An 18,708-nucleotide genomic window follows, 5' to 3' on the forward strand; every position below is an offset into this window, starting at 1 on the left:
TCTTCTTGCTTTATTCAAGAGAAAACCATGATAGACAAAGATTGAAAGACTCACTCTAAGTGTTTCAGGAAATCAGCAGGAAGACCATAAACAAGAATTTTAAAATCTTAAATCTTCTAAACCAGAAGACTTTTTAAAATTAGTTTATAATGGCCTCTACAGTTTGTCTTATTTAATCAGGCAAATTAACTTTATGTGACAATAAGCAAACTAGTCCATTAGACTTAGTACACCATGCCTAAAGATAAAAACTTTCACTTTTTAAAAATACTCTACAATTCACATTTTATAACAACATTTATAAGAGATGTGTTTCCTTATAGAGAGTTGAATGAATGTTGAAAATACCTTAGCTTCTAGGATCTTAAGAAGCTGTTCCAATCCTTGATTGTCTCTTAGCATTACTTGGACCTCCTTATCACTTGTAATAACAACTAAGGTTTTTAGAGCCAACAACTGAATAATTGGATATTCCGACTTCAAGAGATCTAACAGAGGAATCATTGGATTTAGTTCTGGAAGTGTAATTCGACACTGAAAATCCTGCCATGAAATACAAATGATCAAATCAGTAATTTTTTTAAGCAAAATACAAACAGTCTCAAGAATGGAGAAATCCTGTTTTCTAACAAAAGACATAAGTTGTGGTTTTCCCATCTCTTATACCACAATCTCCTCCAAAATAACTACAATAACTCAAAAATAAGCAAACTCTCAATTGACAACATCAAACTATTCATGGTAACACTGCAGACATTGTGAACAACAGGAAACATACGTGATCTATGACTTTTGTATTATAGTATCCATTGTTTCTTTATTGTACAGCAAATTCCTATTACTATAAACAGCATTACAATAAAATCTCTGCATAATGAAAGGCTTTTCATACTCTGAAACACTGTTTCAAATAGTAACTGATAAAATAAAATGAGGGCACTGATTCCTTATTATCTCCATTCAAATGGATTGTGCATGAAGTACCTATTTGCATGCAGTACTGTTGACGGGCCCAGGACATGCAAATTTACAGCAGGTTTAGTTCAGATGCATGACCTTGATTTAAGACATTTACAATATCAAAGCATCATTATGGTTTAGACAAGTTGTTCTGCATGCGTGTCTGTGTGTGTGACAGTGAGGGAGCGGGTGGTTGGGATGAGCAGTGGGGAAAACTCCCAACTTTGACTATTAAGTCGTGGCAGCTTTAATCAAAACATGGTAAACACAAAATAGCACTGCAGGTGGAAAAGGCTACACTTACAGGTTAGCTTTACCCTGCCCATCCTTCAACTGATCTCTAATATTCAGCCTCCTTTAGATATAATAATTGTAGATTGCTTTTTGTTATGGGTAGAATTTTGTCCCCCCAAAATATATGTTGAAGTCCTAACCCCAGTATCTCCAAATGTGATCTTATTGGAAACAAGGTCTTTAGAGATGTAATTCGTTAAGAGGAGCTGATCCCAGAGTAGGGTGAGCTCCTAATAGTGTCCTTAGAAGATTGGTGTCCTCATAAGAAGAGAGATGACAGAGGGACAGATTGCCAGGATGCAGCCACAAGCCAAGGAAGGCCAAGGACTGACGGCCACCACCAGAATCCGGGAGGAGGTGAGGACGGAGTCTACTCCATCTCAGAGGGGGTATGGCCCTACTGACACCTTGATTTTGGACTTCTAGCCTCCGGAACTGTGACTGCCTGTAGTTTTAAGCCACCCAGTTTGTAGTACATTGTGACAGCAGCCCTAGGAAAACTAACACGCTGTAATTAGCTAGTACTTTTGTTATTAAGAATTGTGGAGGGGATTATTTTCATTTAAGGAAAATATAGGGCTATTTAAACTGGTGATTTTGTATTTTCAGCTGCTCTGAAGCTTATCAAATGCGTGTGGTCATTGTTAAGGAAGCTGAGCAGGAAAAGCAGCAGAGAGGGCTGCCCAGAGAGTGTGGGGAAGCCGCCCTGCTGTGGGTGGGAGGGGTGTGGGCTGGAGGGGCTGTGGGGCGAGGACAGGATGATGGGGGAGGGGAAGGTGGGCAGTTTCTGTCTGTTACAAAGGAAAACAGCACAGGGAGGTAGCCTCTTGCTATTGTGAACAATGAATTCTGTTCAGTATACCCAGATCACTAGGTTTTTACCAATAAATAAGTCTAATCCAAAATCCTGGAACACTGACTAGGGTATATGTTACATCCAATGTGCTCAGATCGCCAGGTAGATCAATAATGGGAACTGCCCAGGTTCAACAGGAATATTAGATTTCCTGTTTCAGAAGAAGTACATTTTGTCTAGTCTAATCCCACCTTAATTTGCTTGCCATTCTATTCTTTAAAAATAGAAATACATTTCTAAAACACTTTTTCATGGGAAACAATGACTTTATAAAACATGAAAATTGAAAGATATTTACACAAAACTTCCATTATTTTTTCTCTGAGTGATAAATACTACATATTAATAGTACTAAGAAGAACTGATGATGTAAAACAGGTGAGTTGTTAAAAGCTTTTATTTTTCCCTTTTTTTAATGGGAAAATAAATTCTGTAATCAGCTTTTGTCAAAACACTTTTTAGAAATTAACCTTACCTGCATCAAGTTGTAAATGCATTCAATAGAATTCTTCTTTACATCCGGGTCTGGGCTACTCAGAAGTCTGACAAGAGGTTCTAATCCACCGTGTTCAAATATTTGCGCTTTACCAGTGTACTCTACGGACATGTTTGCAAGACAAAGACTGGCAAACTCATGGATAACTACTTCTTCTGTACATCAAAAATAAACAGCACAAGAATGACAAATGCTTATTCAACCACTGCTTTAAAATATGCTTTGAAAACCAAGGCTCCATAAATCACACCTTGTTTACTTAGAGCCTACCGTTTTTATAAACTCAAAATGGAGCGTGGCTTGAGAGAGTTTAATGACAATTCACAATTGCTATTTCATGAACTATTTTTAATATGTAATTTAATCAAAAGTAAAAAATAAACCGGTTCTATTTTTTTTTTTTAAACAGATGTAGGATGCAAAGTTACCTTCAGGAGCAAGCTGGGCAATGAGAGAACTCATGACATCTAACTCCCTTAGCAATTTTCTAATATCACCTACAAAAGAAGAAACAGAACATTAATGTTTATTAATAATAACAATGGTAACGGCTATTGAACAGTCTCTTATGAGACAGGCAATATTATTATCTAATTTTACAGAAAAGGAAATTGAAGCTCAAAATCACACAGCAAGTGGAGGGGCAGGTTCCAAACCCAGGCCAACCCGACCCCACACAGACTCTAACAGATGTTCCTTGGCCGTGAGCCATACCACCTTCCAAACCATTGGGAACCGTAACTGTAAATGTGCAAAATGTGCCTAGAACGCATATTAGAAAAGTTGAGTTACTGTGCCCTACATTTGTTAATTATAACTTTTTTGTTTTGCTGGGAAGTTATTTTTAAATTTTGATTTTGATAAAACCTGTGCAGAATGCAGATGAGAATTATCCCAGCCTATTTCAATTAATACATCTTGATTGCTTACATTTGATTTGACTGTTAGAAATGCCAAAACTGCTTAAAAATGTAATAAAATGCACTGATTTTTTTAAAAGCACACTTTTGTACTCTTGGCATTAGCCTAATTGAGGCAGGACAGGTAGTCAGCTTAAATAAAATTAAAATAAATCTCTTAATGTTAAATTTAAAAGAAAGAACCTCATTCCTCGTTAGTATAGTGGTGGGTATCCCCACCTGTCATGTGGGAGACCAGGATTCAAGTCCCCAGTAGGGAGAAGCAGGCACTTGCCTTGCTAGGTGTGGTGGCTCATGCCTGTAATCCTAGCATTCTGGGAGGCAAAGGTAGGAGGATCACTTGAGTTCAGAAGTTCGAGACCAATCTGAGCAAGAGTGAGACTTCGTCTCTACTAAAAATAGAAAACATTAGCCAGGTGTGGTGGTGAGCACCTGTAGTCCCAGCTATTCGAGACGCTGAGGCAGGAGGATTGCTTGAGCCCAGGGTTTGAGGTTGCAGTGAGCTATGATGACACAGCTGCACTCTAGCCCAGGTGACACATGAGACTCTGTCTCAAAATAAATCGAAAATAAAAGAAAGATAATGCATTCCATGAAATTATTTATTTTAAAAAGTTGCTACTTACTATTAGAAGCCAGGATTCCAAATATCATAGTAGCATTTCTTCTTACAATTTTGTCTTCATGGGTGAGCAGTTTAGTTAAAGGTTCCACAGCTCCAAGTTCAAGGAGGGTTACTTTATTTTCCTCACCTGACATCACAGGTAAAATAAAATCACACATGGATATCATTCATCTCATCAGCACTCACCTTTGTGTCATTTTTGTGTCACTCCAATTGATTTGCCATTTGCCTTTCACATTCCTCTTGGCTTCCATTCATATTTCTCTCAGAATAAACTTAGAGCACAGGTAGCCAGGACGCGTTCTGCTCTCCCTTCTCCCTGACGTCTACAAAGCTGGTGTCATCTTGTCTTCAGTTCTGAGCTCATCATGCACCTCGTTGGAGGGTCCCTCCTGATCACCCCATTAGATGTTGTCACCACATCCCAGTCTTTCCTATCTCTCTCTTTATCCTCCTCAATGACCGCTGTGTTGTGTTTGTCTTTTCCACTCTAACTTACCTTCCCAGGAGGACAGATACTCTTTCTGCCCTATGCTCTCCCATCCTTGCTACCAGCACAGTGCCGGTAATGTAACAGGCACTCGATAAATACTCACTTGTGCAATTAATTAGTTCTAACAGACTTCTGTAGATTCAATAGGATTTTCTATATTGGTAATATGGTTAATTTTATGGTTAACTTGACTGAGCCAGGGAAGCCTAAGGGAGCTAAGGTTAAAACATTATTTCAGGGCGTGTCTATAAGGGTGTTTCTGGAAGAGATTAGCATTCAAATCAGTAGATTGAGTAAAGAAGATGTGCCCTCCCAATGTGGGCAGGTGACATCCAATTTGCTGAGAGCTCGAATAGAACAGAAGGGTGGAAGAAAGGAAAATTCTATCTTCTTGAGCTGGTACATCCATCTTCTCTTGCCTTCAGACATTGGCGCTCCTGTTCTGGGCCTTAGGAATCCAGGACCACACACCAGCAGCATTGATTCTCAGGCCTTTGGACTCAGACTGAATTACACCACTGGCTTTTCTGTTCTTCAGCTTGCAGACAGCCCATCATGGGACTTCTCAGCTCCCAAATCACATAAGCCAATCCCCATAACAAATCTCCTTGTATCATATGTACCTATATATGACCCATTGTTCTGTTTCTCTAGAAAACCCAGAGTGATACAATATAAAAGATTATAATAAGGGAAACTGGGATGAGGTATATGGAAACTCTACATCCTACTCATTTTTCTGTAAACCTAAAACTACTTGCAGAAAAAAAAAGTCTAGTAATTAAAAAAAAAAAGAAGATAGGCTATAAACTGTGAAAATGTTTGCAAATTATATATCTGATAAAAGAGTAAAGGATTTGTATCCAGAATATGTAGAGAACTCTCAAAACTCAATGAGAAAACAAACAACTAAATTAAAAAACATAATTGAGCAAATGATTTTAACAGATACTTCACCAAAAAGGATATATGGATAGCCACAAAGCACATTTTGCTTAACATCATTAATCACTGGGGAAATGAAATTAAAACCATGATAAGATTCCACTTCATATCCACTGTACTTACTTAATCAAAAACTGATGCTTACTATAATCAAAAAGATGAACAAGTGTCAGCTAGTGTGTGGGGAACCTGGAACCCTCACATAATGCTGGCAAGATTGTCAAATACTACAATCACTTTGGAGAATGGTTTGGAAGTTTCTTAAAAAGTTAATGCACACCTACCATATGATCCAGCCAAATTGTGGTCTATACATACAATGCAATAGTATTTGGCAAAACACCCTGAGGGCCAGATAAATGTGCTATCTGGCAGCCTGTATGTGGCCCGCGGACCATAGTTTGAGGATGCCTGTTTTAGATTGTACAATATATGATTATTATTTTAAAATAATAAATTTGCTTTTAAAGTGATTTAAGTCACAAAGAAATCTTATATGTTACCACATTTAGTGTTCTGTATTCTTTTGTGTAGATCTGTATTTCCATGTGGTGTTATTTTCCTTCTGCTCAAAGGGCCTCTTTTTACCATAATTAGTAGTGTGGGTCTCCTGGTAATAAAGTATTTTAGCTTTTGTATATCTAAAAAAAGACTTTATTTCAACTATATTTTTGAAAGATTTTTTTTCTGGGCATAGAATTCTGTGTTGAAAGTTTTTATTTTTCTTTCAGTACTTTAAAGATGTTGCTCTACTGACTTCTTATTTGTAGCACTCCTGATGATAAATCATCTTTACTTATCATTTGTTATTTATTATTTCTTGTCATTCTCATCTTTGTTCATCTAAGTGTAACATGTTTTCCGCCTCTGGCTATTTTTCAGATTTTCTCTTTATCACTGTTTTTAAGCAATTTGATTATGATGTATCTTGGTATAGTTTATCTCATATTATTTGTGCTTGGATTTTAACAAGCTTCTTGGATCTGTGGACTGAAGAGTTTTCATCAGGTTTGGGGAAACTGGCTATTATTTCTTCAAATACTTTTTCTGTTCCTGTCTCCCTTTTTCAGAGACTCCAATCACACATATATTGGGACCTTGAATTTTTCCCATAGCTCAATGAATCTGTCATCTTTTTAAAATATCTTTTCTCACTGTGCTTCATTTTGCATAGTTTCTGTTTCTTTGTCTTCAAGTTCATTAACCTTTTCTTCTATAATTTCTATTGCTATTAATCCAAGCCCATGTATTTTTCATCTCAGACCTTGATGTTTTCATCTCTAGAAATTTTAGAGTATTTTGGTCTGTTTTCTGTCTTCTTAATCTTAACTTGCTTTCTGAACATATAGAATATGACTATAATTAATATTTTAATGTCATTTTCTGCTAATTCTAACATCTGGGTCAGTTTTGATTTACCAGTTGATTTATATCTTATTATGAATTGTTTTTTCCTGCTTCTTTTCATGTCTGGTAATTTTTTATTGGATGCCAGGTTGTGAATTTTAACCTTGTTGGGAAATGGATATTCTATATTCTTGAATTTCTATATTCTTGAAATTTTTTCATGAACACAATTAAATTGCTTGGAAACAGTTTGATCCTTTCAGTTTTTGCTTTTAATGTTTGTTACGTGGTATGGGAATAGTGCTCAATATAGGACTAATCATTTTTCATACTGAGGCAAGACTTCTCTGTGTGTTCTACACAATGTTCCATGAATTTTGAGGTTTGTCAGTCTGGCTGATGGGAACAGGCACTACTTCTAGCCCCATGTGAGTACCAGGCACTGTTACCTCAACCATTTTGGGTGCCTCTTCGTCTGATTGACTAGTTCCCTCCCATCTACATGCTGCTCAGCTGAATACTTGAGCAGAACCATTTTCATATCTCCCAAATTTTCTCTCTGTGAAACTCATTCCTTTCCTTATTTTGTCCTGAAAACTCTAAATGCCTCTGTCTGTCTGGACTCTCAGGCCTGTCTTCTTAACCCAGAGGGCCCATGAGGTCACCCTTTCCTGTGCTATGGCCTTGAAACTCTCTATAGTCAACAAGCCAGGGTAATCATAGGGCCTATTTCCTTTGTTTCTCGTCTCTCAGTGATCACTGCCTTTTATTGTCTGATGTTCAGTATCTCACCAACTGTTATGTTATATATTGTGTCTGTTGTTGTTGTTGTTTCAGACAGTAGGGTAAATCCAGTCCCTTGCTCCATCTTGGCCAGAAGGCAAAGTCCCATCATTTATCTTTTCAAAAATTTTAGAAAATACTGCTATTCATGGTATAAAACGCCAGACTTACAATAATTTCCATATTGATTTCACATGAAATACAAGACTATTTCTTTACCTCATGTTATACAAAAAGAGATAATATATAACTAGATACACATGACAGCCAGATGACATATGATTCTACAAGGCTGAATGGGATTTATTCTGCCATAGATGCATAATCCAACATCTCCCTGAAATTTGACCAAGAAATCCACACAATCCACTCATGAAGGCGTGATACGTTCTAGAGCCACTCTGTTTTTCATCTGGATTCCCAATGATGACCAGAGTGACAAGGCAAGGTGAGCATTATACCATTTGCTAATTGAATGATTTGTTGTTCTCTTAACCAAGTTCTAAAACAATATTTAAAGTATCATTTCTTTAAAATAAAATTGTTCCTGTTTTTGTTTGAAATGTTTTATTAAAAATGCTAAACTCTCTTCAAATTTTCTCAATTATTAAAATGGCACATAATATAAAAGTCTAATTTTGTCACCATTTGATGAACTAAAACCTTATATGTTTGTAAATTCTCTTATGAACAAAACTTTCCATAGGATCTGACTGCTAATGTTTATAATTTTCAATAAACTTAATTGTTTTATAATTTTAGTTTTGACCACTAGGTGCTCTCTTAGCTCCTGTGACATTTACAATTTTTTAAACTACAATGAAACCTTCAAAATGACTATTCTATCCAGTGACTAAATTACTCTTAAAATGCAGTTAGGCACTTAGGGAGACACATTATTTTCAGGTGATGCCTTACATGAGCTTCTGGTTGTCTTAAAGTATTCATCTGACAGGAAGTAAGTTAAAGACTAGGGAGAAAAGTGCCCATTATGTAGTAAATATTTTAAGAAGCTAGTGAAATAGAAAAGTAAACTGAAAAACCCCAACCTTTTAATGCAAATTTATAAATGGCTTCACATGCTTTAGCCAAAATTTCTTCTTCTGTAGAATGAAGCATTAACACCACGGTTGCTGCTTTTTTGCTTTCAATTGTTACTGGATCAAACTGAAAGGCAAAAAGAAAAATACCAGGTTCACATATGTGCATTAAAAATCATGTAAAAATGAATGCTATCTTAAAACTTAAAGAGAACATAGTGTTTCAAAAAGTATGTGGCACTTCCCAATAAGTGCATTATAAAGTTTTTATTTTAAAAATCATTGCTGCTAGAGAAACAATTGTCAGTACTAGTGGCTTGGAACTCCTGGTGTATGGTGGGAAGAGCAAAATGTTTTGGAATCTAACAGATCTAGTTTCTAAATACAGCTATGTAGAATCAAACACATTTCTCAAGCTCCTAGAACGTCAATTTCTTTTTCTGTACACAGGGGTAATAGTATCTATCTCAAAGGATCAATGAGAAGATTAGATATCATGTATATAAAGCACTTAGGACATCATCTGGCACATAACAGATATGTGTTGAACATATATGAATAATATATGTTCATTAAATAACATGCATTATTCTAATTCTTAGTCAATACAGAAGAATTCCTTGAGTACCTGTATATATTTGATGCCCTATCTCGATAATCAATACTTGATTTTCAACTACTTGATCCTGGAAAAGCAGGAATTACATATGTGAAACGACTCTAGGAAGACCTGGGTCCTACCATGAGACCTGGGGAATTCACATGTAGCTGAAATGAACACTAACCAATTTCTACCCCCTAAAGGCTTTCTGTGGGCAAGTAGAAAATGCATTATTATACTGTTTTTCTTCCATTTCCAGAGACTGGTAAAAGAGGGAGTTCTGTTTATGATAAAAGAAAAAAAACCCTGTATTTCAAAGCTTTAGCTGGTTCTTTGAGTTGGCTCTTCCTATACGTACATCTTACTATGTTACGGGATATAACAAAATATGATGTTTACTTTTAGGTAGAGAATGGAGGGATAGATTACTCTGAATAAGGAGATGTTATTGTGTGATGTTGAAAGAGTGAAGAGGAAAGAGAAGATGGCAGTAAACAATGACCTGAAAGGACACGGCCAGGATAAAAAGTTCCCCTTGAAGGATAATGGCGGCTGGATTTTAGGACAGCATTGTCAAACATCCAAATTAAAGCTGCCTTTCGTCTATGTCTCACTCTATTCCAGAAGCTATCAGAGTTACAAGAGTCATGTTTGTTCCCAAGCCTCTTAGACTCTTCTTGGGGAGACAAAGCTTCTGCCTTATGCATCAGGCTGGTGGCACTTGTGAGTTTCCAGTGACATGACCCAGTGAGAAAAGGTAGCATCTGGCAGAGCTGAGAGCAATGGCTGGGATGCTGGCTGCAACACTGAGAGGAGAGCATGAGGCCCTGGACATCCACAGAAATTTTAAGGGATGACTTCTGAAAGTACTTGGGGACTGGGGCTTGAGAACTACCTTATTTAGGTAGTACAGGGTAGCCCCAGAATGCCCAAGGACCTCATATCATCCAGGGTACCCATGTGGCTCCCTGACCACACCTTTTTTAATCTGAAAAATTAGGGAATTGGATTATACAATCTCTTCCAGATACACAATTCTAGGATTCTATGGAGTGCAAAAACATATGGCAGAGACAATCAATACTGTAAACAAGGAGGGGGAAGTTAATTTGAACTAGGGTAAATGTAGAAAGGTCCATGGAGCTGGTAGCATTTCAGATACGGTTTGAAGAATAGGTAAGGCTAAGTCCTGTTTTTTATGTTCTATTGTACTCCACTGTATGAATATACCAGTTTTGGTTCTTTCCTTTTCAGTCTGGGGCAGTCACGAATAAAGCTGCGGTGAATATTCTTGTCCATGTCTTTTTATGGATACATGCATCGATTTCTCTTGGGTGTATGCCTAGTAATGGAATTGATGAGTCATAGGTAGACAGATATTTCCCTTTCATAGATAATTGTTGGACAGTTTTCCAAAGTGGTTTTATCAATTGACATTTCTACCAGCTGTGAATGAGAATTCCAGTCATTCTGCATCCTCACCAACAATTAATATTATCAGTTTTTTAAATTTGCCTTTCCATAGCTTTTCGATCATATTTTCTGCTTTTCATAGTTATTGTAATTGGAAAAATGCCAGCTGCCACCAACTCCTACTATATCCCAGAAGCAGAAGTGTTCTCATTGCTTTTGAAAGTTCTCACTGTCTGTTTTACTAATCCTGACTCAATAGCATCTATCTATCAATCAGCTTCATCTTCTGTTATTCTTGATATCCCATTAATTTTTCACTGCCTATTCACAGATGGGTTTCCTTTTGTCGCCACAGGGTACAGGTTCTGAGGGTTTCTTGAAAGGCATGGCTCTGTTTTTCAGCTACTCCCACTACAGCTATTCTTCAATTTCATTTAGTCTAGTTGCTCCCTTTACTTTCTCTCACTTTATCAGCTTTCTCATTTCTTCATCAGCTTTCTCATTTCTTCACTTTATTCATTAAACTGCTTAAATTTTATGATCTGTTATTTAATAACACTTCTGCTAAACTCTAGACCCCCTTGTCTGTCTTTTCATCAAACCAATCTTATGAAACCCAAACCATGAATGAACACTAGTATTTGCTTTCTTTACATTTGCACTCAAGTGTCCAACCATGCTCCGAGAATGTTAAACTACAGGAAAATTAGTATTACTAGAAATTCATGATCAACAATTTTAGAAGGGACTCACTACAAAACATATTCTATGCTTCTCTCTAGTAATCTTGATTTCTCCTTCTCCTCAAAAATTATTTCAAATCTTTCTACTATCCTTGAACATTTAACACTCCTACCTCTCCCCTTTTTTTCCTCCTCACTGAGCAAAACTTGCAGAGAAAATAAAGTTATCAGATGGAAACTTCATCAGTTTCCAACTTGCATATTCAAATCTACCTATATCTGCACATTTTCTTCTATTACATTAGAGAAAATGTTCCTCACACTATCTAAAGTCAATTCCTAATATGTGCTTCGGATTTTTAACCCATTCACCTTAATTCACTTGGTCATTCAATAAACATTTATTCAATCCCTAATAAAAGCCAGCCAACTTTAGAAAGAAGTAGTCTTCCTATCAACTGAATTCTTCCATTACTTCTTTTGAATCCACTATACAGAGGGCCAATTTAGATTTAATACAATGCACCTATTTTAAATGTAAGTTTGATGAGCTTTGAGAAATATATACATCTGTATAACCAACTATTGCTAACAGTCTGTGAAACTTCCCATGCCCCAGAACATTCTCTCCTGCCTCTTTACCGACTGATTCTCCTTCCCACGTCTGGTCCCAGGCAACCACTCACCTGCTTTCTTTTTACTCTAGATAGAGTTTTGCCTGTCCTAGAATCTAGCATTAATGAAATTATTACACAGGTACCCTTTGTGTATAGCTTCTTTCATTTGGCAGGATGTTTTGGAGATTCCTCCACATTGTTTCCTAATGAGTAGTTCATTCCTTTTTACTGCGGAGTAGGACTCCCTGGTATGAATAGAGATCACAATTTCTTTATCCATTCAACTGCTGATGGACCTTCAGCTTCTTTCAGTTTGGGACCATTATGTATAAAAGCTGCAAGGAGCATTATTATACAAGTTTTCTTATAGACAAATGTTTTCGTTAAGCTTGAGTAAACACCTAGGAGTAAAATTTCTGGCTTCTCTGGCAAATGCATGTTTAACTTTCCAAGAAAACATAATTTTTTTCCCAAATTAGTTTAGTCATATGCATTCCAACCAGCAACATATCTGTATCCGGCACAGTACTTTGTCTCTTCACTTATTTAGGTTTTCCTGAATTTATCTCAGCAATATTTTATAGTTTTCAGCATATGGTATGCTTTTACTTTGTCAAACTTATGTCTGAGTATTTCATTGTTTTTCATGCTATTATATAGCTTTTTTTCCTTCACGTATTTTAAATTGTTATTAGGTGAACAACATTTAGGATCATTAGAAATGAACATTTTTATCATTATACTATGTCCATTTTTTTCTCTGGTAATAGTTTTTGTTCTGTAATTATAATATATTTTGTCAGGTATTAACATGGGCCCCTCAGTTTGCATGGTATATATCTTTTACTTTTAGTCTATGCGTATTTTTATATTTAAGGGTGGTTTTTGTAGAAAGCTTAGAGTTGAATCTCACTTTTTTATTTGATTTGACAATCTCTTTTTAGTGGAATATTAGACAATTTATATCTAATGTAGTTATTGACATGGTTGAGTTTTAATTGACCATCTTGCTATTTGTTTTTACTTTGTCACATTTGTTCCCTGTTCATTTTCTCCTGTCTTCCTCTGGGTAACTGAATTGTTTTAATATCCCATTTTGTTTCCTCTGTTGGCTTGTCACTGATTTTTCTTCTGGTTATGGGTCATGTTTGCCTTCTTTGCATATCTAATAATTTTTTATTAGATACTGGACATTGTGAAAATTATGTAGTTGAGTATCTAGGATAGATTCTTTTCAGGGGCAGGGGAGGGAAGAGTCTTAAAGGGTATTGAATTTTGTTGTCTGGCAGTTATCTTTTTAACGGACCAGCTTGATCTATTTAAGGCCTGCTTTTAAGCTTTACTAGGGCAAGTCTAGGCAAGCCTTTACCGTAGGGCTAGTTCAGCTGTACTACTATCAAGGTATGATGCTTCTGGGGATTCTATTGTCTCAGATGTTCAATAAGGCTCTCCATGCTCCATGCTTCCTGATCAAATGACAAAGCCTTTCAGACCTGTGTGGGCTCTAAAAATGACTCAGCTTACAGTTCCTGAGAGCTGTTCATGCATGTTCTTTGCCATGTGGAGTTTCTCCCTGTACAGCGTAGGATTCAAAGAGTCAAGGGCACCATTAACCAGATTTCTGGAGCTATTTCTCCATGTTGTTCTCCTCTTTTCGGTACTCTGCCCTGCAAATTCCAGCTACCTTACCATCCCTGACACTCTGATTTGTCAAAACTCTCTTATTTTAAAACAATACTAAACTTTCCTTAGACATTAATCATCCTCCATATAGCATACTATCTTTCCCTTTCACAGTCAAAAATCTTATGAATATTTACTTTTCCCCATTTTCTCATTCTCACTCCCTGCTGCACATATGCAATCTGACTTTCACCCTCATTAACTCACCAAAATAGTTCTCGTTAAGGCCACCATCTGTGACCACCTTGTCACATGTCACCTACTACTTCTTGATAGTTTTATTTCATTTCTAAAGAATTAAAATAATAAAATACTTGGAACTATAGAGGGTTATGGCTTATTTAATTGTCAGGCCTCCATCTCTCTGGATAAATTTTTTATAGTTTTATTCATGATAGTGTGGGTGTTGAAAATCCTTGGGCAGGTTGGCTCCTTTTTCTTCTCTTTCTTTTCTCTCTTTCCTTCCTTCCTTCCTTTTTATTTTCCCTCCCTCCCTCTCTTCCTTCCTCTCTTTTCTTTTCTTTTTTCTTTCTTTCCTTCCTTCCTTCATTGTTTCCTTCTTTCTTTCCTTTCCCTCCCTTCCATTTTTCCCTCCTTCCTTTCTACCTTCCTTCCTCCTTCTTCTGAACTTCTCTGTCAGAGCACTGAACACACTGCATTGTTTCTTTGACTTACACATCCACTTCAGTATGTTGCACTATCATTTACTCAGCTGCTCAGGCCTAAAACTTTGAAACATCTCTCAACTCCTCTCTTTCTCACACTCCGCATACAATCCATCAGCAAACTCTGTCAGCTGTACCTCCAACATGTATCCTCACCCGGGCCACCTCTTGCCTTCCTCACAGTTATCTCCTGGACCCAGCTGCCACTACACTACTGTATCTTAACTGTAACAAGCTGCTCTTCTGGTTTTCACCTTTCTTCCACAGTAGAGCTGGAATGACCTTATTTTTCATTTTAAATATAAATCAGATGTTGCTACTCCTCTCTTCATAGCCTTCCAATGAATTCTTTTAGCATATTAGGAAAAAATCCAACTTCCATTCTTTTTTTTTTTTTTTTTTTTTTTGAGACGGAGCTCGCTTTGTTGCCCAGGCTAGAGTGAGTGCCGTGGCATCAGCCTAGCTCACAGCAACCTCAAACTCCTGGGCTCAAGCGATCCTTCTGCCTCAGCCTCCCGAGGAGCTGGGACTACAGGCATGTGCCACCATGCCCGGCTAATTTTTTCTCTATATATTATTTGGTCAATTAATTTCTTTCTATTTATAGTAGAGACGGGGTCTCACTCTTGCTCAGGCTGGTTTCGAACTCCTGACCTTGAGCGATCCACTTGCCTCGGCCTCCCGGAGTGCTAGGATTACAGCGTGAGCCACCGCACCTGGCCTAACTTCCTTAACATAGCCTAAAAGGCCCTATGTGACTGCCACCACCCACCACCTTCATGACTCCTCCTTTTCCTTGCTTAGGGTTTAGTCACTGTTCTCTGCTGGGCTGTTCTCCCAGACATTGGCACTAGACACTCCTCATTTCATTTCAGTGTTTTTCAAATGTGACCCCACCAGAAAGGCCTGCCCTGGCCTAGAGTCTACTTCAGTAGTTGAGTCACTCTCTACACCACAACCCACTTTAATTTTCTTCATAGCTTTTATCACTATCTGATTTATCATTATTTGTCAATTGATTGTTTTTCTCACTATCATATAAGCTGCCTTGGGGCCTGAACTTTGCTTTGCCCCCATCTTTATGCCCAGGATGTGGAAGAACACTTGCGTGTGGTATGCACTCAATATTTGTCCAGTAAATTAATGGATTTCTGTAGGCAAACGACCATGTTATTTCTCTGTCTCTATTTCCTAAGAACAAAACCTGGGATTTGGAAATACTCAATAAATGCCTGGAAAGGAATGAATTAAAGTGCCTCTGGAAACTTTTTTATGCTTACAGCCTCTCAGTGCCTTAAACTGTGTTAAGTGCTCATGTCCGGAAAGAAGGTTCTAAATCTGAGGTTGGTGATGGAGCCATCAACGGGCTTTGGGGGTACATTCTCCCCCTGAAACTTCATGCAAAAGATTTGTTTTTATTTTTATTTTTTATTTTAGCGTGTTATGGGGGTACAAGTGTTAAGGTTACATATATTGCCCATGCCCCCCTCCCCCCTCAAGTAAGAGCTTCAAGTGTGTCCATCCCCCAAACGTTGCACATCTCACTCGTTGTGGTTGTATATACCCATCCCCTCCTCCCACCCTCCCAACACCCGATAAATGTTATTCCTATATGTCCACTTAGGTGTTGATCTGTTAATACCAATTTGCTGGTGAGTACATGTGGTGCTGGTTTTTCCATTCTTGAGATACTTCACTTCGTAGAATGGGTTCCAGCTCTATCCAGGAATGTACAAGAGGTTCTATGTCACCATTGTTTCTTAAAGCTGAGTAGTAATCCATGGTATACATACACCACATTTTATTAATCCACTCATGAATTGATGGTCATGCAAAATATTTGGAATGCACCTTTGTGGGGAAAGGGTCCATGGTTCCTGTCCTGTCTGCATAAGGCTCCCAGCTGCCCACCAAACCCCTGAGAACCACAGCCTTAGATGGTCTTCATCACCTGTGGCAGCTTCCCTGACATTCCAGCTGGTTCCCTTCTCTACCAACCCACATTCAGAAGTGATTTCCTTTCCACTTTAGACCTTTCATCTGAGAGACCTCTAATGTTTCAATATTTTTTAAGCTGATGTTATAAGCATGTGAATAAATACACAATGGTTAAGCATAGGCATGTTGTAATCTCCAGAGAGTGACCACAAATCTCAAAGGAGTAGCGTACATGAAAATACATTTCAACAAAAGCTATAGTAAATATCATTTAAGCTCTCTTCAATGATTTCGAAAACACTTGAGTATTTTGCCATGTCTTCCGGTCATCACTAAGAAAAAGATGATATAAGGTTCAAGAAGCTTAAAGGGAAGCCTGAGACTGTGAGAGTCACTATCTAAAGAGCTGTGGAAGGAGGAGAAATACCAACGTTTGGCAGAGAGAGGAGAGACTTGGCATGACATGTGTTTCTCCCGCAGAGCCTACAGCATTACAGTAATATTTTATTAAAAAAGGCGCTGAGAATAAAATGATAGCTATAACAGAATGCCACATGACTAAATAAATAATACTGTGCTGTAATTACACATCCCATCTGCTTTCTCATGAGGAAGTCACAGTCACCAACAAGCTTGTTGAGAATTTACAATTTCACACTCTGTATAAAATAAATGATAAGACAAAATTTTTACAAAAAAATAAAAGGAAAAGCATCTTGGCTAAGCTTTGAATTTCAGGCCCAGTCAATTAACGAGGCCATAGATGTATAGAGATATTTTCATCTCTCTGTGAAGGAAACAGAACTATCTAGAATAGTGCTGTCCAATAGAATTCCATTGATGAAAATGTTGATTCTGTGCTGTCCAATATGGCAGTCACAGGCCACAGGTGGCTCTTGAGCACTGGACATGTAACCAACATGAATGGAAAATTAAGTCTTTTACCTTTTTAATTATTAATTTTAATTATTATAAATCTAAATTTCAATAACCACATGTAGGTAGTGGCTACTATATTAGACAGCACAGGTCTAAAAAATACAAAATGATAAAGTTGAACTCAGTGAAAACAGATCAGGGTAGTTGACGGATGCTTATGTGCCAATAAGTGCAAATAAAAGAGTTTTTAAAGTTTCTGTTTGAACATATTTACCCCAACAGTGGTCTCAGATCATGAGAAAAGGAGAGACAGATAAATAGGAGGAAGTAAACAGCGTTCGTCTGATAGAAACTTTTAGTAGACAATATCTAGACATTAGTAAAAAGTCTGATAAAAAGTCTAACGGTTAAAATGAAAATAGCTAAAATGGCCTTTAGTTTATTCATGTTATAACCTGAATCAAAGTAGCAAACTTTCAGAGTAAAGTAAGCAAGTTGATAATTATCTGTACAGTTTTACATAGGTATATCATTTATGAATTTATATTTTGATTAATTTCTGTGCTTTGTTTATCTGTGATGGGGGAGAAATGTGAGAAAATAAGTCCCTATGATTCTTCATTTATTTTTTTAAAAAAAATCCATGGCAGTGTTGTCAGTCCATGACAAAGAATTAAAGGTTGAGTTCTGAGACTGATGAAGAAGGTCTGGGAAAAACAAGCCCCACAACACACACCTCTCTTAAGGGAGTTGGATCTGGTCGCCCAGGTGAGGGGACATGTTCTACTATTTTCCCTTGCTCTGATTCAGTACTCATCATGCTTAGCTTCACATGTGCATGTAACTAGGGCTACAAAGTACTGGCTCATTAACATAAATGTTCAGTTAAGTTGATAAGTCATCACTGAGGTTCCGGGCTCAGGTCACAGTCTCTTGTGAGTTTAGATACTGCAGATTTATCCACTGAAACTCAATCACCTATGAAAATACTGAGAGAATATAATTTCCATGTTTGCAGGCTCAAAGACCTGACCTCGAATCCCGATGGCCACACACCTAGGCCTCTGGGAATGTTAGTGCCAGCTGGTCCTCCACAGCTGAAATCCCTGCCTCCCTTCCACAGTTCACATGAACTTGTGCCATTCTGTAGGATGAACAGCACCCTCAACCACATCAGTAATAACAACAACATTTACTAAGTTCTCACCTAGTGCCAGGCCCTATCCTAAGCATCTTCTATCCACATAACCTTACTTCGCTGCTGTGTGTGGGTATTCCTATGAATTAAGTCCCCATGTGGGACACAAAGGTTAGGACATTTGCCCAGGGTCATTGAGGGCATAATTGGATGAGGGAGGGAGGACTCAAACTCAGGCAGCACAGCTCCACAGTTGACACTCTTAGCCACTGAATGTCTCGTCTTATACTAAATATTGCCCAATAGGGTCATTTCTGTTAGGAATTCTTGTA

At 37.6% G+C, this 18,708-nt stretch overlaps 1 protein-coding gene across 2 annotated transcripts in view; it reads right to left on the bottom strand.

Moving 5' to 3' along the window:
* Nucleotides 1–18,708, bottom strand: part of ARMC3 (armadillo repeat containing 3) — an 89,149-nt gene that overhangs the window by 64,723 nt on the left and 5,718 nt on the right. The window contains exons 3-7 of one of the 2 annotated variants that reach the window (XM_012767303.3): nt 8,769–8,886; nt 4,153–4,278; nt 3,035–3,103; nt 2,586–2,761; nt 349–543 (exon numbers count right to left, since the gene is read on the bottom strand). In XM_012767303.3, coding sequence (XP_012622757.1) covers nt 349–543; nt 2,586–2,761; nt 3,035–3,103; nt 4,153–4,278; nt 8,769–8,886 — 684 coding nt within the window. The remainder of the gene's footprint in view (nt 1–348; nt 544–2,585; nt 2,762–3,034; nt 3,104–4,152; nt 4,279–8,768; nt 8,887–18,708) is intronic. The other variant, XM_075997644.1, reaches the window with a different exon arrangement.

This window comes from Microcebus murinus, chromosome 25, assembly GCF_040939455.1.
Source record: "Microcebus murinus isolate Inina chromosome 25, M.murinus_Inina_mat1.0, whole genome shotgun sequence".
Taxonomy (NCBI): domain Eukaryota; kingdom Metazoa; phylum Chordata; class Mammalia; order Primates; family Cheirogaleidae; genus Microcebus; species Microcebus murinus.